At 37.9% G+C, this 27,556-nt stretch overlaps 1 protein-coding gene across 1 annotated transcript in view; it reads left to right on the top strand.

Annotated features, from left to right (window-relative positions):
• UTP20 (UTP20 small subunit processome component) overlaps positions 1–27,556 on the top strand; it is a 350,150-nt gene that overhangs the window by 123,722 nt on the left and 198,872 nt on the right. Inside the window, exons 28-33 of the mRNA XM_053716993.1 lie at positions 16,024–16,167; positions 17,340–17,419; positions 17,629–17,855; positions 17,961–18,105; positions 20,660–20,747; positions 20,954–21,097. Of these exons, the coding sequence (XP_053572968.1) occupies positions 16,024–16,167; positions 17,340–17,419; positions 17,629–17,855; positions 17,961–18,105; positions 20,660–20,747; positions 20,954–21,097 (828 nt within the window). The remainder of the gene's footprint in view (positions 1–16,023; positions 16,168–17,339; positions 17,420–17,628; positions 17,856–17,960; positions 18,106–20,659; positions 20,748–20,953; positions 21,098–27,556) is intronic.

Here is a 27,556-nt window from a genome sequence, read left to right as displayed (position 1 = left end):
AAGTTAAATATAATTTAAATCTAACGAAATAAATTAACTCTTATTAAATAAATTAATCCTATTTAAAGCTAAATACCTGTAAAATAAACCCTAATATAGCTACAATATAAATAATAATTATATTGTAGCTATTTTAGGATTAATATTTATTTTACAGGCAACTTTGTATTTATTTTAACCAGGTACAATAGCTATTAAATAGTTAACTATTTAATAGCTACCTAGTTAAAATAATTACAAAATTACCTGTAAAATAAATCCTAACCTAAGTTACAATTAAACCTAACACTACACTATTAATAAATTAATTAAATAAAATACCTACAATTATCTACAATTAAACCTAACACTACACTATCAATAAATTAATTAAATACAATACCTACAAATAAATACAATGAAATAAACTAACTAAAGTACAAAAAATAAAAAAATATTTACAAACATTAGAAAAATATTACAACAATTTTAAACTAATTACACCTACTCTAAGCCCCCTAATAAAATAACAAAGACCCCCAAAATAAAAAAAATGCCCTACCCTATTCTAAAATTAAAATAGAAAAGCTCTTTTACCTTATCAGCCCTTAAAAGGGCCCTTTGCGGGGCATGCCCCAAAGAATTCAGCTCTTTTGCCTGTAAAAAAAACCCATACAATACCCCCCCCAACATTACAACCCACCAACCCACCTGTTCCAATCAGCCAATAGAATGCGATCTCAATCTGATTGGCTGATTGGATCAGCCAATCGGATTGAACTTGAATCTGATTGGCTGATTCCATCAGCCAATCAGAATTTTCCTACCTTAATTCCGATTGGCTGATAGAATCCTATCAGCCAATCGGAATTCGAGGGACGCCATCTTGGATGACATCCCTTAAAGGAACCGTCATTCGTCGGGAAGTCGTCTGTGAAGATGGATGGATCCGCGCTGGAGGTCTTGAAGATCAGCCGGTCGTCATCGGATTGAAGAACATAGAAGATGCGGCTTGGAAGAAGATGTTTGCCGGTCCGGATGTCCTCTTCTGCCCGCTTGGATCAAGACTTCAGCCGGAGGATGGACGTCACTCTTCAGCCCCCGCTTGGGCTTGGATCAAGACTTCGGAGGCTTGGATCAAGACTTCGGTGGACGGATCGGTGAACCCGGCGAGGTGAAGACAAGGTAGGGAGATCTTCAGGGGCTTAGTGTTAGGTTTATTTAAGGGGGGTTTGGGTTAGATTAGGGGTATGTGGGTGGTGGGTTGTAATGTTGGGAGGGGTATGTGGGTGGTGGGTTGTAATGTTGGGGGGGTATTGTATGTTTTTTTTACAGGCAAAAGTGCTGAATTCTTTGGGGCATGCCCCGCAAAGGGCCCTTTTCAGGGCTGGTAAGGTAAAAGAGCTTTTCTATTTTAATTTTAGAATAGGGTAGGGCATTTTTTTATTTTGGGGGTCTTTGTTATTTTATTAGGGGGCTTAGAGTAGGTGTAATTAGTTTAAAATTGTTGTAATATTTTTCTAATGTTTGTAAATATTTTTTTATTTTTTTGTAACTTAGTTCTTTTTTATTTTTTGTACTTTAATTAGTTTATTTAATTGTAGGTATTTTATTTAATTAATTTATTGATAGTGTAGTGATAGGTTTAATTGTAGGTATTTTATTTAATTAATTTATTGATAGTGTAGTGTTAGGTTTAATTGTAACTTAGGTTAGGATTTATTTCACAGGTAATTTTGTAATTATTTTAACTAGGTAGCTATTAAATAGTTCTTAACTATTTAATAGCTATTGTACCTGGTTAAAATAATTACAAAGTTACCTGTAAAATAAATATTAATCCTAAAATAGCTACAATATAATTATAATTTATATTGTAGCTAAATTAGGGTTTATTTTACAGGTAAGTATTTAGCTTTAAATAGGATTAATTTATTTAATAAGAGTTAATTTATTTCGTTAGATTTAAATTATATTTAACTTAGGGGGGTGTTAGTGTTAGGGTTAGACTTAGCTTTAGGGGTTAATACATTTATTATATTAGCGGTGAGATCCGGTCGGCAGATTAGGGGTTAATTATTGTAGGTAGGTGGAGGCGACGTTTGGGGCGGCAGATTAGGGGTTAATAAATATAATATAGGGGTCGGCGGTGTTAGGGGCAGCAGATTAGGGGTACATAGGGATAACGTAGGTTGCGGCGGTGTACGGAGCGGCAGATTAGGGGTTAATAATAATATGCAGGTGTTGGCGATAACGGGGGCGGCAGATTAGGGGTTAATAAATATAATATAGGGGTCGGCGGTGTTAAGGGCAGCAGATTAGGGGTACATAGGTATAATGTAGGTTGCGGCGGTGTACGGAGCGGCAGATTAGGGGTTAATAATAATATGCAGGGGTCAGCGATAGCGGGGGCGGCAGATTAGAGGTTAATAAGTGTAAGGTTAGGGGTGTTTAGACTCGGGGTTCATGTTAGGGTGTTAGGTGCAGACTTAGGAAGTGTTTCCCCATAGGAAACAATGGGGCTGCGTTAGGAGCTGAACGCTGCTTTTTTGCAGGTTTTTTTCAGCTCAAACTGCCCCATTGTTTTCTATGGGGGAATCGTGCACGAGCACGTTTTTTAAGCTGGCCGCGTCCGTAAGCAACGCTGGTATTTAGAGTTGCAGTGGCGGTAAATATGCTCTACGCTCCCTTTTTTGGAGCCTAACGCAGTCCTTCTGTGAACTCTAAATACCAGCGGTATTTAAAAGGTGCGGGGGAAAAAAAGCATGCGTAGCTAACGCACCCCTTTGGCCGCAGAACTCTAAATCTAGCCGTAAGATTGTAATATACCATATTTAATCATTAGTAGTAATATATGTTACAGTATACTTCAAAACACTGCAAATTGCCTAACGTTAGCCTAAATGTCATTGGTTAGACCAGGGACAGTTTCATTTACAGCTAGCCCTAATTGGTCTCAATTATTTGAGAAAAGAAAATCATACTTGACAGAGTTTAGGTCGTTTTGGAAATAAAGTGATATTCTAGTGAAAAACATTTCATGATAATAAGAGCATGCAATTTCTGCACTATTAAGTCTCAAATTATATGTGCCTAACACTTCTAAAGGGGTTAAACACATAATTAAAGGGACAGTCTACACCAGAATTTTTATTGTTTTAAAAGATAGATAATCCCTTTTATTATTACCCATTTCCCAGTTTTGCATAACCAACACAGTTATAATAATATACTTTTAACCTCTGTGATTATCTTGTATCTAAACCTCTGCAAACTGCCCCTTTTTTCAGTTCTTTTGACAGACTTGCAGTCTAGCCAATCAGTGCCTGCTCCCAGATTACTTCACATGCACCAGCACAGTGTTATCTATATGAAATATGTGAACTAACACCCTCTAGTGGTGAAAAACTGTTAAAATGCAATCTGAAAGAGGTGGGCTTCAAGGTCTAAGAAATTAGCATATGAACCTCCTAGGTTAAGCTTTCAACTAAGAATACCAAGAGAACCAAGCAAAATTGGTGACAAAAGTAAATTGGAAAAGTGTTTAAAATTACATGCTCTATCTGAATCATGGAAGTTTATTTTGGCCTAGACTGTCCCTTTAAAGTTCTGCTCTGAGTCACAAGCACTGCAGCTGCCAAGCTGAACACACACAGTGATTGTTGGAGTTGTTTGATTGCTGTTGCTGATTGGCTCAATCCCTGCTCAGTACCAGCATTTCCCTGCAACTCTGGTGAGACTTAAATTATATGTTTAACCCCTTTATGGGGGTATAACAAAACCTGATGTCTTGTGTTGCATATTTAAATTGTTATATAAATTATCAATAAACATTTTACACATTATAGTGTTAAAAGAGAAATTAAAGAGATCTCGATTTTTCCCATTAAAGGGATATGAAACCCAAAATGTTTATTTCGTGATTCAGATAGAGCATGAGATGTTAAACAACTTTCTAATTTACTTCAATTATCAATTTTCTTTGTTCTCTTGGTATCTTTTGTTGAAAATCAGTGACGTATGCTTAGGAGCCGGCCCATTTCTGGAGCACTTTATGGCAGCAGTTTGGCAAGAATGTTATTCGTTTACAAGAGCTCTAAATGTCAGCACTATTTCCTGCCATGTAGTGCTCCAGATGCCTACCTAGGTATCTCTTCAACACAGAATATCATGGGAATAAAGCAAATTTGATAATAGAAAATTGGGATTTGTTTTAAAAGTTATGCTCTGTCTGAATCACAAAAGAAAATGTTTGGGTTTTATATAATTTCTTTTTTAAGACACGATGCGTCCACGGATCATCTTAATTACTAATGGGATATTCACCTCCTGGTCAGCAGGAGGCAGCAAAGAGCACCACAGCAGAGCTGTTAAATAGTTCCTCCCTTCCCTCCCACTCCAGTCATTCTCTTTGCCTACGTTAGTGATGGGATGTGGTAAAGTGAGGTATTAGATTATTCAATCAAGAGTTTGTTATAAGTAGTACAAGATTGTACTGCTTTGTCCTAGGGTGTAGCCGTAGTCCATATCAGTCTCTTCAGTAGAGCTTTGGTGGCTTTAGAGCAATGGGAACTTGTGGGACATAATTCTCACTGCGCCTCCCATATTCTGATGCTGCCCTAACCCAGAAAAACTGAGGGATTTTACTCAGGATTTTTCGTTTATTTACAGGGCCATGGGAGGGAGAGGACCTCCTAAACCTGGGAACTGCCTTGCTGCCAGGCAGAAAATGAGGTAAGTGCTGACTTTATTTCTGGGGGTAGAGGATCTCAGAAAAGTTTGGGCACTTTATTAATTTAGACCTCATTTTACTTGGACTCAGATTCTCCTAGTCTATTAGGAGACATTATTGCAGTTAGAACGCAGGCACTGGGTGACGTGTGTCTCATCTCCTGGCGGTCTCATCTAATAGAGCCGACCGTTAGATTTTATATTGAGCATTGAGTGTGACAGAGTGTGTGCTCTAAGGGGTTTTTCTGTCATGTAGAACTATCGGACTGAACAGCTTTTTAAATTGAAGCTGTTCAGTCTGTTCTCTTGCTCCCGGTGGCTATGCTTGGATAAAATGGCGACCGGGAGATCACATATGAGCTTTTGTTTATTTAGGTAAACTATTGGTCACAGTATGAATATTTACGTGATAACAGGCTAAGCCGCTTTTATTTGAAAGTGTAAAATTTATCCTTTTGCTCCTGGTGCCTTTACTTAGGCAATGGCGACCGGGAGATGGCTTGTGAAATGCCCATGAGGGGCGGAGCTTGTAAATGGCGGCAATGCATTGCTCTCCTTCCTCCTAACACTTATGATTATCGCAAGGAGTGGAGGAATTTAAGATTAGAATGTGCGCCTTGCAGAAGGCACTTCCTTCCTAAACACTTCTGGTTATCGGAAGAAACAGAGGAATCTTGTCTCTGTTCTTGTGCTTAAGACAGCGCTATAGCAAGAACAGGATTTGTGTAGAGAGGTTGTCTGATGCCTCAGCTGGGTCAAGCTGAGGTGTAGAGAGAGTTTAGCAGTACTGGAATTCATCTCATACATATTCAGTTATTTCTGACCTCATGAAAGTAAAAAGGTTACTATTTAACATTTAAAGAGACAGTAACGCTTGCTATATGTTAATTTTTATTAACATCAAGTTAAGTCTTTATTCAATTATTCTGCCATATGAGAGTCAGATTGATTAAGTAAGTGTACATAAAATGTTATAACACTCATGCAGTGCCCTGCGTCTCCTCGCAAATTCCATATGGAGTTGTTGCGCAAGACATTGCTTCTTTATTTAATTATTCTGCCATAGGTGAGGCAGATTAAATTTTCTAACACACATGCAGTGCCCTTGCTGCACAAGACATCACTTCTTTAATGTCATGGCGATATCTGTGAAAAAAGAAGTAAAGTTTTTGATAAGTTCTGCAATGTTTGCATGCTAATTTAGCTTACCTATGCACACAGAAATAAAAAGTTACTTTTTAAAGTTTAAAGAGACAGTAACGTTTTTTTATGTGCTAATTTTGTTAAGGAATGTAGCTGTTTATTTGTGTATTTCATCCTTTATGATTCAAGGTGGTCCAAGAGGGCCCTGCTAGAGGTCTCTTGTTTTAGGCTTGGATTCTAATGTGGTTCTACCAATCCACTTCTATTTCTCATTTATTGAGAAATCTTTAATTGATAAGGATAGACTTGTCCTAAACCTACTACTTTTAGGCGCATACTGCTTAGGAGCTTAGTGACAATGATCAAATAACACATTTCTCCTAAGGTGTCCTAAGAAATTTATAGCCCACATGGAGTTGCCCTGGAGTTGCTGACACCAGTAGGTTATTCTATTATTATGATGTACCTTTCATGGTGGAAGTATTTCTGTACCAGATAGGGCTATATGGTTTTCCCCTTTGTTTCTCCTACACTTACAAGGAAGGAGATACCCAGGGGAAATGAGAATCTCCACGTTGGTCTAGAGACTTTTTACATATAGGATGGTAGTTCCTTCAGGACTCTATGCAGATGAAGGACCCTACGATTAATAGTTAGAGGGTCCACATTGTCAACCTGCGGTTGGTGCGACTACTGTTTCCAGTGCGGTGACGTACTGTTTTGTTGCGTTGTCTGTTTCTATGGACAGACACCACTCTAGCAGGAATAGGAGAAGGGGCTTTAAGTGAGTAGGCTCCTTTAATGTAGTATAAGTGAAAAGGAAATAAGAGATAATTTAGTTTCTCTCGAAATTCCTAGGGAAATTCTTTTATTCCTCCTTCCAAGCACGGAGACCCTATCTGACTTAGAATAGGGAAATCAGTCTAAGAAGCTTGCTGCTGACACAACATGAGGGGTGTGCACTCGACCCATAAGGAGGCAAGTTCTCCTTTTCAATCAGGTTTGGTGTTGTGATCATTATCCCTGGGTGTTGTAAATTGTGTTCCAGGGATACATATTAGAGTTCAAGTCTTTCCCCCCTGGGGTAGGTTCCTGCTTCAGGATTATTGAATGTGTCGCCCTATCTGGACAACATTCTAGTCCAAGCGCCATCCTTACAACAAGCTAGATTCCTTACGGATATAGTGCTATCTTTCCTGTGATTTCTCGGGTGAAAGGGGAAAAGAGTTCCTTAGTCCCAAGCACAAGGGTATTTGGGAAACATAATAGATTCCATATCAATGGAGATTTTTCTGAGAAAGGTCAGGAAATCAAAGATTACGATCCTTGTCTAGTCCTTCAGTCCACTCCTTGGCGGTCAGTGGCCCAGTGCATGGAGGTAATGGGGTTGATGGTGGCGGCAATGGACATCATCCCGTTTGCTCGGTTCCTCCTCAGACCTCTGCAGTTATATATGCTCAGGCAATGGAGCGGAGATTATGCAGACTTGTCTCCTCGAATATCTCTGGAGTAGCAGACAAGGGACTCTCTTCAATGGTAGTTGTCTCTGGATCATCTCTCCCAGGGAACCTGCTTTCGCATACCATCGTGGGTGTTTGTGACAAGAGATGCCAGCCTTCTCGGGTGGGGAGCTGTCTGGGGCTCCCTAAGAACTCAGGGAGTTTGGACTCAGTCAAAGTCTGTTCTCCCTATAAACATCCTGGAACTGAGAGCGATCTTCAATGCTGTTCTGACCTGGCCTCAGTTAGCCTCGGTCCAGTTTTTCAGGTTCCAGTCGGACAACATAACTTCAGTGGCTTATATCAATCATCAGGGAGGAACGAGGAGTTCCTTAGCGATGACAGAGGTAACCAAGATAATTCAGTGGGCAGAGGCCCATTCTTGCTTCCTGTCGGCAATCCACATCCCAGGGCTGGACAACTGGGAGGTGCACTTTCTGAGCTGGCAGTCCTTTCATCCGGGGGAGAGGGAACTCCATCCGGAAGTGTTCTCCAGCCTGATTCTCAAGTGGAGTCAGCCGGAATTAGATCTCATGGCATCTCGACAGAATGCCAAGCTCCCGATATACGGGTCGAGGTCCAGGGACCCCCAGGCGGAACTGATAGATACTCTGGCGGTTCCTTGGACCTTCAATCTAGCATACCTATTTCCTCTGTTTGCGCTTCTTCCTCGGGTCATTGCTCAAATCTAGCAGGAGAGGGCGTTGGGGATTCTCTTTGCTCCAGCTTGGCCTCGCAGGATTTGCTATGCAGATATGGTGGACATGTCACCTCTGCCACCTTGGAGGCTTTGGTTGAGGAAGGACCTTCTAATTCATAGGCCCTTCCTTCTCCCAGGTCTAGTTTCTATGAAGCTAAATGTTTGGAGATTGAACGCATAATTTTGTCCAAGCGGGGGTTTTCTGACCCGGTCATAGAGACCATGTTTCAGGCTCGTAAGCCTGTAACTAGTAAGATTTACCTTAAGACATGGAGTATATATCTCACTAGGTGTGAATCCAAGGGCTACTCATGGAGTAGAGTTAGGATTCCTAGAATTTTGTGTCTTCTCCAAGAAGGTTTGGAGAAAGGTTTATCGACGAGTTCCCTTAAGGGTCAAATCTTCTTATCTATTTGGTTACACAAACGTCTGGCGGATGTCCCAGATGTACAATCTTTTTGTCAGGCCTTGGTCAGGTTCAGGCCTGTGTTCAAATCAGTTTCTCCTCCATGAAGTCTTAATTTAGTTCTCTAAGTTCTTCAAGGGGCTCCATTGGAGCATATTCATTCCTTAGATATTAAGTTATTATCTTGGAAAGTTTTATTTCTTGTTGCTATTTCTTCCGCTCATAGAGTGTCAGAGCTCTCGGCATTGCAGTACGAGTTTCCTTCTCTTATTTTCCACTCAGATAAGGTAGTTTTACGTACCAAATTATGATTCTTCCTAAGGTTGTTTCTGATTGGAACATTAATCAGGAGATTGTTGTTCCTTCTTTGTGTTCTAATCCTTCTTCTCAGAAAGAACGACTTCTGGACAATTTGGACGTGGTCCGTGCTCTAAAGTTTTACTTGCAGGCGACTAAGGACCTTCGTCCGTCTTCTTTATTTTTGATTTTCTCAGGAAAACGTAAGGGACAGAGAGGGACAGCTATTTCTCTTTCTTTTTGGCTGAAGAGTATCATACGTTTTTGCATATGAGACTGCTGGGCAGCAACCTCCCGAGAGGGTTACGGCTCATTCCAAGAGGGCTGTTGCTTCCTCATGGGCATTCAAAAATAAAGCTTCTGTGGAACAGATTTGCAAGGCTGCAACTTGGTCTTCTCTTCACACTTTTTTTTAAAATGTTACAAATTTGATACTTTTGCCTCGGCTGAAGCCGCTTTTGGGAGAAAGGTTCTTCAAGCAGTGGTGCCTTCCATTTAGGTTCCCTGTCTTGTCCCTCCCGTATCATCGGTGTACTCTAGCTTTGGTATTGGATCCCATTAGTAATTAAGATCATCCATGGACTCATCGTGTCTTAAAAAGAAAAGAAAATTTATGCTTACCTGATAAATGTATTTCTATTTTGACACGATGATTCCACGGCCCACCCTGTTCTTATAAGACAGGTTGTGGGTTATTGTAAACTTCAGACACCTCTGCACCTTGGCTTTTCCTTTCTTTCCTTAACTTCGGTCGAATGACTGGAGTGAATGGGAAGGGTGGAGCTATTTAACAGCTCTGCTGTGGTGCTCTTTGCCACATCCTGCTGACCAGGAGGTGAATATTCCATTAGTAATTAAAGGGACACTAAACCCACATTTCTTTAATGTAATTAGCAAGAGTCCATGAGCTAGTGACGTATGGGATATACATTCCTACCAGGAGGGGCAAAGTTTCCCAAACCTCAAAATGCCTATAAATACATCCCTCACCACACCCACAAATCAGTTTTACAAACTTTGCCTCCTATGGAGGTGGTGAAGTAAGTTTGTGCTAGATTCTACGTTGATATGCGCTCCGCAGCATGTTGGAGCCCGGTTTTCCTCTCAGCGTGCAGTGAATGTCAGAGGGATGTGAGGAGAGTATTGCCTATTTGAATTCAATGATCTCCTTCTACGGGGTCTATTTCATAGGTTCTCTGTTATCGGTCGTAGAGATTCATCTCTTACCTCCCTTTTCAGATCGACGATATACTCTAATATATACCATTACCTCTACTGATTCTCGTTTCAGTACTGGTTTGGCTTTCTACTACATGTAGATGAGTGTCCTGGGGTAAGTAAGTCTTATTTTCTGTGACACTCTAAGCTATGGTTGGGCACTTTTATATAAAGTTCTAAATATATGTATTCAAACATTTATTTGCCTTGACTCAGGATGTTCAACGTTCCTTATTTCAGACAGTCAGTTTCATATTTGGGATAATGCATATGAATAAATCAATTTTTTTCTTACCTTAAAATTTGACTTTTTTCCCTGTGGGCTGTTAGGCTCGCGGGGGCTGAAAATGCTTCATTTTATTGCGTCATTTTTGGCGCGGACTTTTTTGGCGCAAATTTTTTTTTCTTTTTCCGGCGTCATACGTGTCGCCGGAAGTTGCGTCATGTTTTACGTTTTTTTGCGCCAAAGGTGTCGGCGTTCCGGATGTGGCGTCATTTTTGCCGCCAAAAGCATTTAGGCGCCAAATAATGTGGGCGTCTTTTTTGGCGCTAAAAAATATGGGCATCACTATTGTCTCCACATTATTTAAGTCTCATTATTTATTGCTTCTGGTTGCTAGAAGCTTGTTCACTGGCATTTTTTCCCATTCCTGAAACTGTCATTTAAGGAATTTGATCAATTTTGCTTTATATGTTGTTTTTTCTATTACATATTGCAAGATGTCCCAGATTGACACTGAGTCAGAAGATACTTCTGGAAAAACGCTGCCTGGTGCTGGATCTACCAAAGTTAAGTGTATCTGCTGTAAACTTGTGGTATCTGTTCCTCCAGCTGTTGTTTGTAATGAATGTCATGACAAACTTGTTAATGCAGATAATATTTCCTTTAGTAATGTTACATTACCTGTTGCTGTTCCGTCAACATCTAATACTCAGAGTGTTCCTGTTAACATAAGAGATTTTGTTTCTAAATCCATTAAGAAGGCTATGTCTGTTATTCCTCCTTCTAGTAAACGTAAAAGGTCTTTTAAAACTTCTCATTTTTCAGATGAATTTTTAAATGAACATCATCATTCTGATTCTGATAATGGTTCCTCTGGTTCAGAGGATTCTGTCTCAGAGGTTGATGCTGATAAATCTTCATATTTATTAAAAATGGAATTTATTCGTTCTTTGCTTAAAGAAGTCTTAATTGCATTAGAAATAGAGGATTCTGGTCCTCTTGATACTAAATCTAAACGTTTAAATAAGGTTTTTAAATCTCCTGTAGTTATTCCAGAAATTTTTCCTGTCCCTGGTGCTATTTCTGAAGTAATCTCCAGGGAATGGAATAATTTGGGTAATTAATTTACTCCTTCTAAACGTTTTAAGCAATTATATCCTGTGCCATCTGACAGATTAGAGTTTTGGGACAAAATCCCTAAGGTTGATGGGGCTGTCTCTATTCTTGCTAAACGTACTACTATTCCTACGGCAGTTAGTACTTCCTTTAAGGATCCTTTAGATAGGAAGATTGAATCCTTTCTAAGAAAAGCTTACTTATGTTCAGGTAATCTTCTTAGACCTGCTATATCTTTAGCGGATGTTGCTGCAGCTTCAACTTTTTGGTTAGAAGCTTTAGCGCAACAAGTAACAGATCATAATTCTCATAGCATTGTTAATCTTCTTCAACATGCTAATAACTTTATTTGTGATGCCATCTTTGATATCATTAGAGTTGATGTCAGGTATATGTCTCTAGCTATTTTAGCTAGAAGAGCTTTATGGCTTAAAACTTGGAATGCTGATATGTCCTCTAAGTCTACTTTGCTTTCCCTTTCTTTCCAGGGTAATAAATTATTTGGTTCTCAGTTGGATTCTATTATCTCAACTGTTACTGGAGGGAAAGGAACTTTTTTACCACAGGATAAAAAATCTAAAGGTAAATTTAGGTCTAATAATCGTTTTCGTTCCTTTCGTCACAATAAGGAACAAAAGCCTGATCCTTCACCCACAGGAGCGGTATCAGTTTGGAAACCATCTCCAGTCTGGAATAAATCCAAGCCTTTTAGAAAACCAAAACCAGCTCCCAAGTCCACATGAAGGTGCGGCCCTCATTCCAGCTCAGCTGGTAGGGGGCAGATTACGATTTTTCAAAGAAATTTGGATCAAATCAATTCACAATCTTTGGATTCAGAACATTGTTTCAGAAGGGTACAGAATTGGCTTCAAGATAAGGCCTCCTGCAAAGAGATTTTTTCTTTCCCGTGTCCCAGTAAATCCAGCGAAGGCTCTAGCATTTCTGAAATGTGTTTCAGATCTAGAGTTGGCTGGAGTAATTATGCCAGTTCCAGTTCTGGAACAGGGGCTGGGGTTTTATTCAAATCTCTTCATTGTACCAAAGAAGGAGAATTCCTTCAGACCAGTTCTGGATCTAATAATATTGAATCGTTATGTAAGGATACCAACATTCAAAATGGTAACTATAAGGACTATCCTGCCTTTTGTTCAGCAAGGGCATTATATGTCCACAATAGATTTACAGGATGCATATCTGCATATTCCGATTCATCCAGATCACTATCAGTTTCTGAGATTCTCTTTCCTAGACAAGCATTACCAGTTGGTGGCTCTGCCGTTTGGCCTAGCAACAGCTCCAATAATTTTTACAAAGGTTCTCGGTGCCCTTCTGTCTGTAATCAGAGAACAGGGTATTGTGGTATTTCCTTATTTGGACGATATCTTGGTACTTGCTCAGTCTTCACATTTAGCAGAATCTCATACAAATCGACTCGTGTTGTTTCTTCAAGATCATGGTTGGAGGATCAATTTACCGAAAAGTTCATTGATTCCTCAGACAAGGGTAACCTTTTTAGGTTTCCAGATAGATTCAGTGTTCATGACTCTGTCTCTGACAGACAAGAGACGTCTAAAATTGATCTCAGCTTGTCGAAACCTTCAATCACAATCATTCCCTTCGGTAGCCTTATGCATGGAAATTCTAGGTCTTATGACTGCTGCATCGGACACGATCCCCTTTGCTCGTTTTCACATGCGACCTCTTCAGCTCTGTATGCTGAACCAGTGGTGCAGGGATTACACAAAGATATCTCAATTAATATCTTTAAAACCGATTGTACGACACTCTCTGACGTGGTGGACAGATCACCATCGTTTAGTTCAGGGGGCTTCTTTTGTTCTTCCGACCTGGACTGTAATTTCAACAGATGCAAGTCTGACAGGTTGGGGAGCTGTTTGGGGATCTCTGACAGCACAAGGGGTTTGGGAATCTCAGGAGGTGAGATTGCCAATCAATATTTTGGAACTCCGTGCAATTTTCAGAGCTCTTCAGTCATGGCCTCTTCTAAAGAGAGAATCGTTCATTTGTTTTCAGACAGACAATGTCACAACTGTGGCATATATCAATCATCAAGGAGGGACTCACAGTCCTCTGGCTATGAAAGAAGTATCTCGAATACTGGTATGGGCGGAATCCAGCTCCTGTCTAATTTCTGCGGTTCATATCCCAGGTATAGACAATTGGGAAGCGGATTATCTCAGTCGCCAAACGTTACATCCGGGCGAATGGTCTCTTCACCCAGAGGTATTTCTTCAGATTGTTCAAATGTGGGGACTTCCAGAAATAGATCTGATGGCTTCTCATCTAAACAAGAAACTTCCCAGGTATCTGTCCAGATCCAGGGATCCTCAAGCAGAAGCAGTGGATGCATTGTCACTTCCTTGGAAGTATCATCCTGCCTATATCTTTCTGCCTCTAGTTCTTCTTCCAAGAGTAATCTCCAAGATTCTGAAGGAATGCTCGTTTGTTCTGCTGGTGGCTCCAGCATGGCCTCACAGGTTTTGGTATGCGGATCTTGTCCGGATGGCTTCTTGCCAACCGTGGACTCTTCCGTTAAGACCAGACCTTCTGTCGCAAGGTCCTTTTTTCCATCAGGATCTCAAATCCTTAAATTTAAAGGTATGGAGATTGAACGCTTGATTCTTAGTCAAAGAGGTTTCTCTGACTCTGTGATTAATACTATGTTACAGGCTCGTAAATCTGTATCTAGGAAGATATATTATAGAGTCTGGAAGACTTACATTTCTTGGTGTCTTTCTCATCATTATTCCTGGCATTCTTTTAGAATTCCGAGAATTTTACAGTTTCTTCAGGATGGTTTGGATAAAGGTTTGTCTGCAAGTTCCTTGAAAGGACAAATCTCTGCTCTTTCTGTTCTTTTTCACAGAAAGATTGCTAATCTTCCTGATATTCATTGTTTTGTACAAGCTTTGGTTCGTATAAAACCTGTCATTAAGTCAATTTCTCCTCCTTGGAGTTTGAATTTGGTTCTGGGGGCTCTTCAAGCTCCTCCGTTTGAACCTATGCATTCATTGGACATTAAATTACTTTCTTGGAAAGTTTTGTTTCTTTTGCCCATCTCTTCTGCTAGAAGAGTTTCTGAATTATCTGCTCTTTCTTGTGAGTCTCGTTTTCTGATTTTTCATCAGGATAAGGCGGTGTTGCGAACTTCTTTTAAATTTTTACCTAAGGTTGTGAATTCTAACAACATTAGTAGAGAAATTGTGGTTCCTTAATTATGTCCTAATCCTAAGAATTCTAAGGAGAGATCATTGCATTTTTTGGATTTAGTTAGAGCTTTGAAATATTATGTTGAAGCCACTAAGAATTTCCGAAAGACTTCTAGTCTATTTGTTATCTTTTCCAGTTCTAGGAAAGGTCAGAAGGCCTCTGCTATTTCTCTGGCATCTTGGTTGAAATCTTTAAGTCATCATGCTTATGTCGAGTCAGGTAAAACTCCGCCTCAAAGGATTACAGCTCATTCTACTAGGTCAGTTGCTACTTCCTGGGAGTTTAGGAATGAAGCTTCGGTTGATCAGATTTGCAAAGCAGCAACTTGGTCTTCTTTGCATACTTTTACTAAATTCTACCATTTTGATGTGTTTTCTTCTTCTGAAGCAGTTTTTGGTAGAAAAGTACTTCAGGCAGCTGTTTCAGTTTGATTCTTCTGCTTATAATTTTTTTCATTATAAGATTTAAACTTTGTTTTGGGTGTGGATTATTTTCAGCGGAATTGGCTGTCTTTATTTTATCCCTCCCTCTCTAGTGACTCTTGCGTGGAAGATCCACATCTTGGGTAGTCATTATCCCATACGTCACTAGCTCATGGACTCTTGCTAATTACATGAAAGAAAACATAATTTATGTAAGAACTTACCTGATAAATTCATTTCTTTCATATTAGCAAGAGTTCATGAGGCCCACCCTTTTTTGTGGTGGTTATGATTTTTTTGTATAAAGCACAATTATTCCAATTCCTTATTTTTTATGCTTTCGCACTTTTTTCTTATCACCCCACTTCTTGGCTACGCGTTAAACTGATTTGTGGGTGTGGTGAGGGGTGTATTTATAGGCATTTTGAGGTTTGGGAAACTTTGCCCCTCCTGGTAGGAATGTATATCCCATACGTCACTAGCTCATGGACTCTTGCTAATATGAAAGAAATGAATTTATCAGGTAAGTTCTTACATAAATTATGTTTTTTTTATTTAATGATTCAGATAGAGCATGCAATTTTAAGCAACTTTCTAATTTACTTCTATTATCAATTTTTCTTCGTTCTTTTGCTATCTTTATTTGAGAAAGAAGGCATCTAAGCTAAGGAGCCAGTACATTTTTGGTTTAGAACCATGGACAGCAATTTTTTATTTGTGCTGTCCAATCAGCAAGGACAACCCAGGTTGTTAACCAAAAATGGGCCGGCATCTAAACTTATTTCTTGCTTTTCAAATAAACATACCAAGAGAATGAAAAAAATTTGTTAATAGGAGTAAATTAGAAAGTTGCTTAAAATTGCATGCTGTATCTGAATCACAAAATAAAAAATTTGGGTTCAGTGTCCCTTTAAGATGATCCGTGGACTCATCGTGTCAAAAAAGAAATACATTTATCAGGTAAGCATAAATTTTCTTTTTAATCGTTGTTTAATTGATGTCTTACAAATCAAAATTGATTCCAGCATTTACATTTTAATTGCACCTTTGTTTTGTAGATCCAGCTAAAATGTATAAACCCTTTAAAAAATTTAAGACGCCTGGGCATCAAGCATATAGTGGAATACTTTGTGGATTTTGACACATACCCCTTTTCTTCTGATGAGATTGATGCAATATTTCACGCAGTGGTATGGCCACAGGTAAGAATCTAAGCTACAGGCATACACACTTGTCTCTCTCAACAGATACTGCTGTATTAGTTTCAGTTTAAATTTGTTCTTCTTACTTCACATTTTTTTCAAGCAAAAATTTTCATAACCTGTAAATTCTGCTTTTTCTTGTGTGTGAAAAGGTTGCAGTACAATGTCCTTTTAATTAAGTAGTTGTATGTCTCTTGAGTATTATGCCAACAATTGTGTCTATCTATCTATCTATCTATCTATCTATCTATCTGTGTGTGTGTATAATATATTCAAAGTTGTGCCCCTCCAGATGAGGCTACAGCTGGTGAGCAATGAGACACTGGCATACATGGGTATACTGCAGTAGGTGGCTGTATCTATATACAAAGTATAATCGGGATGTTCCAGTAGTTTGTGTTAACCCTTTAGAAAGAGTTAAACACATTGTAAAAGATGTGAGTTTTTTTTTAGAATGTCTCTTTTAGGGTATTGTAATTAATGTCATTACTTAATCACATATTTTATACAATTATGCTTAAAGGGACATTAAACACTAAATCCATGCTAGATAGAATGATGCATTCAAAGAAAAGATTAGTCCATGACTAACATGTAGATGTATTTTTAAAGTTTCATTAGTTGTTTAAAAAGTGACAAAATAAGTGTAAAGTTTTAGTGTCTATAAAACACTGGGAGCTGCCATGTTGTAACTTGTGTTACCTTCTCTGCTGTGGCCAATCAGGGACAGTTATAAATAGGTCACTAAAGTGTGCAGCCAATGGTTGTGCTGGATTTAACAGTGTTCTGCACTTCCATTTCTAACAGGAACTGAAAAGCTCACAATTTCAGAATGGAATTACAGGCAAATAGGACAAAATAAATAATGAAAGTATATTGCAGAGTTGTTATATTATATACAATGTATCATTTTATATTACCATCTCAACGTGTTTAATGTCCCTTTAATACTTTTCCAAGCATTTTTTTACATTTCTTTAATTCATTGTATTAATTTATCTCATAGGGTGGTTGAGCATTGGATTTTAAATTTCAACACACTCCTATTTTTAAAACAATTTGTCATTCAAAATTCTGGTATCAATAGCATATTAATATTAATCAACCTAAAGCAATTTGCAGTTACAGAAGTTTGTCTGTACGTAGCAAACACTGTTCTTTTACATTTCCAGATTACCAGACTTGCTGCCGAAAGTCAATATTCCCCTTCAATGGTACTAAAGTTAATACATGCATGGAGCAAAAATAGCAGGTAATATTCATGTACAAATTTCATTCAGAAGAGACTTTCATAGTTCAGAGCAGCAATTTTAATCAACTTTACAATTTGTCTCTATTATCGGATTTGAGTTTATAAAGTGTTTTAAAATGATATGCTCTATCAAAACCATTATAGTTTAAATTTGCCAACTTGATTTGAATTCCTTTGGCGCTCAAGGCATTTTCTTTTCTGTCCTATAGATATTTTCCTTTACTTGCCAAGCAAAAGCCTGGCCAGATAGAGTATGATGCACTGAAAAATACTTTTGCCCTCCTATCAACAAAGAACTTGTCAGAGGCAACGGCTGGCGTTCTAGTAGATATTATTGACAACCTTCTGAACACTTCAGATTTTGAGGCTACAGAAAACTTTTCAAGTTTAATAGTAAATGATTGCTGTGTCCCTAAGGTAGCAGATATAAATGAAGGTAAAAAAAAAAGAAGCAAAAGAACATCCGTATTAAATACAATTAATTTGATATAGCTAAGCTGGAACAGCCTTTCAATTAAACTATAAATCTCTTTGGTTATAGAGTCTCCATCCATTGGTGTCAGACTGATTCTACCACATATCTCTGAAATTCTCCAGTATCTGAATAAAAGTATGTTGAATATAGAAAAAATGAGGAAAAAGAAGTTTGGCTCACAAGTCGGCAAAGAGCTCAACATCCTTTCTAAGTAAGTGGTAACCTAATGTGTGTCTTCCATTGTGACAAAGTCTTGGCTGTAGCAGCAAGTGACTAAATGCTGTATAACTTGATAGATAGATAATTGAAATTAATTAAATTTTTGGAGGTGAACTATCTCCAGTTGAATAGGTTCATATTTGATCAACTTTTCAGCTGTACTTTATTGGAAGGAGAACAATAAAGGATTATATTAATAAAAATGTTAATGGCTTTATTTAGCTAAAACAATAATATAATATTTTTATTTGTAATGCTTGCCCCTCCCTCCTCACACTTAGATCCTTGTGCAGATGTATTTTACTCATAACAACCTTCTACTCATTGAGCTTCTTACTTAGTTGATTCTGTTTAAATAGATTTACAGGGACATTAACATCAAAATTTAACTTGAATGATTCAGATAGAAAATGCAATGTTAGGAGAAGTAAGTTGTTTATCTAATTTTCTTTATTCTTTTGGTATCCATTGTTTAAAAACATACATAGGTAGGCTCAGGAGAAATCCACTAATGTGAGCTAGCTGTTTGTCATTGGCTCACTCAATGTGTTCACCTAGATCCCAGTAAAGCATTGCTCTCCTTCAACAAAGAATACCAAGAGAATTAAGCAAATCTGATAAAAGAAGTAAATCTAAAATTTGTATGTTCTATCTCAATCATAAAAGAAACAAATAAGGTTTAGTATCCCTTTAACTGGTTATATTCCAAAATAGCCCTAACTTAAATTCATTGATTATCAGTTCACAGTCACATCAATATAAAACTAAATGTAACTTGTATTTCTATACTTATAAAACATCAATAAATACTGCCCAATAAAAATCTGTTGATTAAAAAAGAAACACATCTTACCCCAAAAAGCGTGTTCCCTTATAATCGGCATATACAATATACTCCTATAGATTGTGCCATAACTTATCTAGGAAAGTGCCCGTTTTATAGTAGCTACAGTTTACCTATTGCTAAAAAGCCCCCAACAAAAAAAAGTTCCCTATTGAATTCCCATTACTATCTGTTACCAGGCTTAAAGTGTTTGATGAATCAGTGCCCGGTTTTTAAAAACCCTATTAAAAACAGGGGCACTTTTATTCATCAAACTTTACATTTCACTCGTTTTGTTAAAATACCTTTTAATCTTGAAAGCCGCTGCAGTGCTTCCCCCGCCCGTCGCAAGCTTCTTCATATGTCAAAAATGTTGAATCCGGCTTCCTCCTATCACGGCGTTGCCTCAGGCAACGATTCCCCTGTGGGTGAAGCCGTGATTGGAGGATGCCGTATTCGTCATTGCTGACGTATGAAGAGACGAGCAGCAGGAGGGGGGAATCGCTGGAGCAATTTTCAAGATTAAAAGGTAAGTATTTTAATAAAACGAGTGAAATGTAAAGTTTGATGAATGAAAGTGCCCCTGTTTTTAATAGGGTTTTTAAAAACTGGGCACTGATTCAACAAACTTGACATTCACTTTAATATAAGTCTAAAACACAGGGTATAGCAATCACCACTCCGAAACTTCAGAAATTAGAAAAATGTACAGGGACTGTGCACTGATCAACTGGAATCCAAATGTACTGAACAAAATCTCTACTAAAATTACTTAAGCAAACGATCAGCCTAAAGGGTAAGTACAGGGGGCAGAAAAACTTTGTGACTGAGAATTGATAGTAAATGTATTTAAACACTATTTAGAGGTAAATTAAAAAAAGGCATTTTTTTTCCACCACAGTGGCTTTGTATAATTAATGTATGTCCCTAACTGGCTACAGAAGAAGAGATTTGATACACAGTACTTAAAGGGGCATGGAAGTCACTTAAAGGGACACATTTTTTCTTTTGTGATTCAGATACAGCATGCAATTTTAAGCAACTTTCTAATTTACTCCTATTATCAATTTCTCTTCGTTCTCTTGCTATCTTTATATGAAAAAGAAGGCATGTAAGCTTTTTTTCTAGGTTCAGAACTCTGGACAGCAGTTTTTGATTGGTGGATGCATTTATCCACCAATCAGCAAGGACAACCTAGGTTGTTCACCAAAAATGGGCCGCCATCTAAACTTACATTCTTGCATTTCAAATAAAGATACCAAGAGAATAAAGAACATTTGAAAATAGGAGTAAATTAGAAAGTGTCTTAAAATTGCATGCTCTATCTGAATCACAAAAGAAAATATTTGGGTACAGTGTCCCTTTAACCTTTCATGATTCAAATAGAACATGCCATTTTAAGTGACACTTCAGTTCTATGGTAGCTATGCTCCAACACACACACATACATATACATTAGAGCATTTTCCTTTTACACTTTTATGTTCCTTTAAAAGGTTGTTTTTGAACTGCAAAAAATGCATTGTGTGCTGACAATATAACAATTTTTTTAAAATATCTTGTATGCAGTTATTTTGCATTTTAGTTTTTACTTGTTGATATAGTCTGTGTGTATCTATAAAAATATAGTTCAATGTTGGTTTTAATAAGCATTTTATAACGGTTATAATGTCTCTTAGAATGTTATTGTTTTCTTGTTTTAACAAATTCTGTTGACTTGTAGGATCAGCAAGTTTATTCAGGATAACGAGCAGAGTACTGTGCTCATTGGCCTGCTTCTTTCTTACCTGCGTAGAAGTACTCTCCCTCAGGTATGTTTCTTCATTTCTAATGACATTGAGGGTCTGCAAAATTAATATTTGTGTTATTAACTAGTGCTACTTTTATTGTACTGGTTGTATAGCATCAGTAAACCCATACCTGTGAAAAAGAACACTAAAATGTAATATACTAAGTTGTGAAATTATGAAAAAACTTTATTAGCAGCTATTCATGTATTTTCTTTCTTGTATTTTAGGATACAGAGATTGATATTTTGGAGACTGTGCAGAATTTGTTACGTCATTGCTCAAACCCATCAAGCTTTCTGAAACCTCTAGGAAGACTGTTTGCTGTCATCCAGAATAAATCGTCTCGCCAGACATTGTGTACTACCTTTCAGGTACAGTAGATCTTCCTGACTGGACGTCATTTTCCACTTAGTGTTTTTTTTTCAGTCATTGAAGCTACAGTGAAAATACTTCTTGTAATGCCATTTTGTTTTAGAATTTTAATTAATTTAATGCGGTTTTGCATTCTTTCAACAGTTTCAACCTTGACCATTACATTACTGCCTTTCGTTTGAGTGTGGTTTTATACTTTGAATGTTTTACTAAATCGATACAATACTCTTTCAGTTGTTGTTGAGCTGAGTTAATTTAAAAAGGACAGTAAAATCAAAATTAAACTGATTCAAGACAGAACAGTGCAATAATAATAAAAAAATCAACTTTACAATTTACTTCCATTTACAACAGTGTTTGTAGCAGTTATACATTGTTGCAAACACTTCTGCCATATAGTTCTAAAGACACATTCATCTGAGCTTCTGTGAGCCTACTTAGATTTACTCTTCAGCATACGATACCAAGAGAATGAAGCAAATTTGATAACAGTAGTATTTTTGTTAATTTGCATGCTCTTTCTGAACCATTACAGGTTATTGCCATTCGTAAGAGAAAATAGCAATTAAACATGTTAAGATATCTTGGCTACCCTACCTAGTAGCAGTAGCAAAAGAGTTTTTCCATTTAAAGTGGATTGAAAGAAACCTACATTTTTCAGGTGGTAAATATATAAATAATTTTATAAAAACTATTTAAAAGTATAAAATTATAAAATTATTTTGCCTATAGTGAATGTGTGAGAGCTCCAATCCATGCTTTGGCCGGGTATCATCTAGCAGCTAGGCAAAAAAAATTACAATATGGTATAGTTTCTTTCATCAAATCATTATGGTCCACAGTCCTCCATAACATATGGGATATATTTCCCGCCACTAGGAGGAGGTCAAGAACCCATACAAACCCTCCCACCTTCCATCTCTCTCTTAGTTTTGTTCTTGGCCTCGTATGAGATGGTTGAGAATAGAGGTTGTTCCAGCTACTTTCTTATGGATTACAAATTGGGAGCTCAGACCTATGTGAGACCCAGAGTCCCTAGGGACCCAGAGTCCCTAGGGAGTATCATTCACAAAGAAGACAGAAAGGACTCTTCACAGCAGTTAAATGATACAGGGACACAGCAATTCCCAAATGGCACTTCAGCCATAACTACCCTCAGGTGTCGCAGAGATTCGTACCTAGTCTCTCCCTGAGGGACTCCGGTATTTCCTACTGCAATCCTCTGTAGTACTCGATATTTGCACTGGATGGGCTCTCTACTGGATACTGCTGCTGCATTAACATTGTCATGCCTGGTAAGCCAGTGGAGCGATGCTGTGTAAAGTAAGTGCCTTTACATAGCACAGACACAGCCCAGAGGCTATTTGTAGGTACTCTGACACAGATACAGCATAGCCAGGGGACTTCACCTACTCCTAGGGTTGCCACCTTGGCCATGTATTCCTGGACACTTATAAGTTACACATGCTGCAGGGTATGCAGGAAGGAACATGAATAGTGCTCTCCAGGGTGCATTACATGTTCCCTTCTGCACACCCAGCAGCATGTGTAACTTATAAGTGTCCAGGAAAACATGGTCGAGGTGGCAACACTACCTACTCTCCTCATGACACAATATTTTCTCCATATCATATCTCTAACAATTCTACTAGCATTGGGAACATTATTAGGGAAGCCTCTGAAACTTTTTAACCGTCTGGCAGCTTTAGGGTTTTTTATTTGAGTACTTTTAAAAATTATTTGTATGGCCCTTTAAGAGAACCGGCAATAGCTTAGTGCATGATGTGGTTCAGTAGTGCCAGGCTCTGGTTAGGCTGGGGAACACATTTTGACAGGATTATTATGCTTGGTGCACTATATTTTATTCACATACAGCCAAAAGTATTTTATTTATTATACAAAGACACCAGCTTTGCTTCTGGCTGTAGCTCTGCCCCCTCAGTGCTTTTGGGCCTTTCTCTCTCAATCCAGAGCCTCTGTGACTAGATTTCAGCTACAACAGTTGAGGTCTAATTCTAAACAGGTTCTAAGATGAATTTTAGTCCCTGTACTGGTTATTATATAAGGTTTCATTGTATATTGTTATACAAGCACAGACATGGAACAAAATATTTCTGTCCCCACTGTTATTTCTATAGAAGAGTTAGTTACCGATATCCCTCTATATACATATACTTGTTTATTTTGAATAGATGTTCCAGTATGATGACAGGTCACTCAAATCTGTAAGAATTTTATACCTCAAATTTTGCATACAGTCTAATGTTCAGAGGGAATTCTACCTGTATTTTACAATCATGGGGAAAACTTTTACTTCTGAAGCTAAAAATAAAATATACATAGTGACCGTTGGTTTAATGACTGTCCCCAAACTAAGTAAGCGTAAATTTGGGGTTTTAACTCAGTTGTCTGAGGTAAATGTGCAAAATATTTCTTATGCTGTTAAGCTAAGGTTTAGAATTGATAACATCCTCTCTGAAGGTTTTTTTTTTTAATATAAAGACCTTAGGCAGCTGTACACCATAGCACATTCTTATGTGAGCTACAGTGTAACACATTTATTATAATATGTGCATTTATATATTGTACTAAACATAACATATGGTGCCATTACCATTTATTATAACTAAGCTATTTATACTTTATAAGTCAATTACGCATTATACTCCATTGCCAGGGGATGTAAACAGATAGTTTATTTATGCTAGTCTGCAGTTTTATACTGTTGTATCTTGCAGATTCTGTACACTATTCTGTTAAACAAATAAGACTTTTTACATAGGCAGAACTCTCTGTGGATGCAAGAAGTTACATGTCCTATGCTATTGGTGTACACAATCTATAAAATATACCCCTCTATAACTTTCATTCATGGTACTCTGCATGTTTATTTGCTATTGCAGTTTGCAGAATTTAGCTGTATTTTTATACAACAGTGGGAATCCTTTAGAGATAAGATCTATTGGTATCTCTTTTATACCTATGTTATGTGTAATTTATATGCACAAATGTTCTTTCATGCAGATACTGAACATTAATCATAACTATTATCGCTATATGTAGAGATCCTTTAGACATAAGATCTATTGATATCTCTTTATACCTATGTTATGTGTATTTTATATACACAAAGGATCTTTCATGGAGATAGTGGACATTAGTCATGAATATTTTCCCTATTTGAGATCCTTTAGAGATAAGATCCATTGGTATCTTTTATTCCATTGTATGAGTGATTAATATGTATGCACGTACATTTATCATGACATAGACACTAAGCATTAATTATGAATATTTTCATGTACTATGCACTTTGTGAGTATACACAGTCTCTGCTTTCTCTGGACATGGATTTACAAGTATTTAATGTGTATCTGTTGCTCTGTGTGCTACTCCTTAATCAGGAATGCCACATAACAATCTATGTGCAAATACTTAAGTAGGTACATGTATACTACATCTGATGCTTGTCATGTACAGATTTTTAAACTTTGTATAACTTTCTACATTTCAAATTCTACCCTGAAAATAGTTTAGACTGATTCTCTTCTCCTTCAAGAGACGCAGTGCTTTTGTTCTCTTTCAAGCAGAATGCCTCTGATTGACCAGTGGTCCTATATAAATGTTGTGTATGATCTTTAAGAGTGCAACATTTACAAAAGGATTTGAAGGATATTTAATCCTAGCACCTGTGTAGTCTCAGGGTCAAGAGATTTTACCCCAATCTGTTTTTTATCCAAGGGATTTACAGTCCTTCCCTGGATTTCATATCCCTAAAAATATTGGTCTGGATTCTCTCTTGTATAATGGGAATGTCCCTCAGTCTTTTTCCCTTAATCAAGGGTCATTTTGACTACTATAGACATCTAGGATTCTTATCTGCACTTCCCTATACATAGTGATTATTTTCAGTTCCTGAGGTTTTGTATATCTGCAAAACTCGTGCAAAACAGTTTGCCACTCTGTGTGGGATAATCAGAATCAGGACATTCCAGTTGCTCCATATCTGGCTAATATCTAGTCAACAGCTGTTGCTCTTGTCTCTTGCTCTGGCTTTCAAGATAATAGTTGGAGTATCAATGCACCTATAGCTCCTTATATCTTGCTTTGAGGGTAGCATTTACAAGAGTCATAATAGACCCAATCCTTATGCATGTATTAGGGTGTGTCTCATCCTACAATGAGCTCCATCCATTGGTAGCACAGTGCATGGAGGCGGTGGGTCTTTTGGTTGCTGCTTAGTCAGTTTTTTTTTATTCCCCTCTTCCCTCAAGACACCTTTAATGGCTATACTACCTTAGTAGTTAATGAATTATCTACATTTGGCACACAGATTGCTATGCGTTTTTTCCATCAATCAATCTTTTTCTTAAAGACAGAAATTCTGTCTTTGTCCCTTGGGACATCCTCCCTTCGCTAGTCTTGGTCAATTGCACTGACGAACGCCTGGTCTCTCAGGCTGGGGGCAGTCTTGGTTTCTCGAAGACTGCACGGGGTTTGGTATCACCTTGAGGCAAGTTTACCAATCAACATTCCGGAATTTCGTTCGATATTCGGGCTAGTTAGCCTTGGCCTCTATTAAAGAATGAAAATGTATTTGTTTCCAGTTGGACAACAACATGGTGGTGGCCTACATAGTTATCACGGAGATTAACTGCAGTCAACTGGACATAAAGGAAGTGTCTAATACTCTGTCTTGGGCAGAGAGGATTTAAAGATCCCTATTGGTAATCACAGCACCGCAGGACTTGGTATGCGGACCTAGTGCATATGTCCTTTTGCTTTCCATAGCTCTTTTCATCTGGGACAAACTCTGTTGTCTCAAGGTTCTCTTTTCTATCAAGATCTCAAATCTCTAATGGCATGGAGTTTGAACGCCTAGTTTTGGAACATAGAGATTGATTCGATTTAGTCATTAAATCTTTAATGCAGGCCAGAAAGCCTGTAACACAAGATTGGAAGACATGATTTAAATGGTATTCTTCCAGAGTGTTTTCTTGGTATCCTTTAAAATTCCTAGAATCCTTCAGTTTTCAGGATGCCCTGGTCAAGGGTTTGTCCACTATTTTCTGCCTTATCTCTTTTTTATAGGAAGTTCACTAAACTTCCTTAGGTTCAGACTTATGTTTAAACATTGGAATTAGGCACTGATGGAACCTTTTTCTCCACCCTGGAATCTCAGGGTATATCAGAAGGTGAAGGCTATACTTTGTACTAAATATGATTTTCTTCGTAAAGAAAACTACCAATCAAGAGATAGTTGTTCCTTCATTGTGTTTAGATCCTGCTAACTCTAGGTAGCGGATATTACATAAGCTGATTATAAACACTTTAAATTAACTATAGTTTTCAGACAAAATTCTAGTTTGTTTTACACTACTAAATTTAGTAAGGGGCAGAAAGCTACTAAGGTAACGTTTGTCTCTTAACTTATATGAAGGGATTCAAGACTCACCTTTCTAAGAGCATTACAGCTCTTTCTTCAACAGCAATTGCAACATTGTGGGTTTTTGAAAGCTTTTACATCTTTGGAGCAGATTTGCAAAGCTGCAACATGTCTTAAATGTGTCCTTTTTCTCTTGTTAAGTGTGTTCAGTCCATGGGTCATCCATTACTTATGGGATATATTCTCCTTCCCAACAGGAAGTTGCAAGAGGATCACCCAAGCAGAGCTGCTATATAGCTCCTCCCCTCACATGTCATATCCAGTCATTCTCTTGCAACCCTCAACAAAGAAGGAGGTCGCGAGAGGAGCTGGAGTTTTTACTTAATTATTCTTCAATCAAAAGTTTGTTATTTTAAATGGCACCGGAGTGTGCTGTTTTTCTATCTCAGGCAGTATTTGGAAGAAGAAACTGCCTGCGTTTTCTATGATCTTAGCAGGCGTAACTAAGATCCACTGGCTGTTCTCGACATTCTGAGGAGTGGGGTAGCTTCAGAAAATGGGAATAGCATGCGGGGTCTCCCGCAAATGAGGTATGTGCAGTACAATATTTTCTGGGAATGGAATTGACTAAGAAAACACTGCTGTTACCCGTATGATGTAAGTACAGCCTTAAATGCAGTAGTAGTGACTGGTATCAGGCTGATAAATGTATGCACAGTAGAGTTATTTTCTAGGGACTAGAATTTGACTGAAAAAATACTGTTAATACTGATATAATGTGTGAGCCTTAACTGCAGTAGAAGCGACTGGTAGCAGGATTAGTAATAACTTTACACAGCATCTGAAATGTTGTTTTTTAAAACGTTTACTGGCATGTTAATCGTTTTGTGAGGTACTTTGGTGATAAATCTTTTTGGGCATGATTTTTTTCCACACGGCTAACGTATATTTCTGCATAGAAACCGTTATATCAGGTCTCCCACTGTTGTAATAGGAGTGGGAGGGACCTTTTTTAGCGCCTTGTTGCGCAGTCAAAATTCTAGCACAGTCTTCCTGCTTCTTCCTCTTTGAT

This window comes from Bombina bombina, chromosome 6 (assembly GCF_027579735.1).
Source record: "Bombina bombina isolate aBomBom1 chromosome 6, aBomBom1.pri, whole genome shotgun sequence".
In the NCBI taxonomy this organism is placed as follows: Eukaryota; Metazoa; Chordata; class Amphibia; order Anura; family Bombinatoridae; genus Bombina; species Bombina bombina.
Note: the sequence above shows the minus strand (reverse complement) of the source record. Positions and strands in the feature narration are given on the sequence as shown.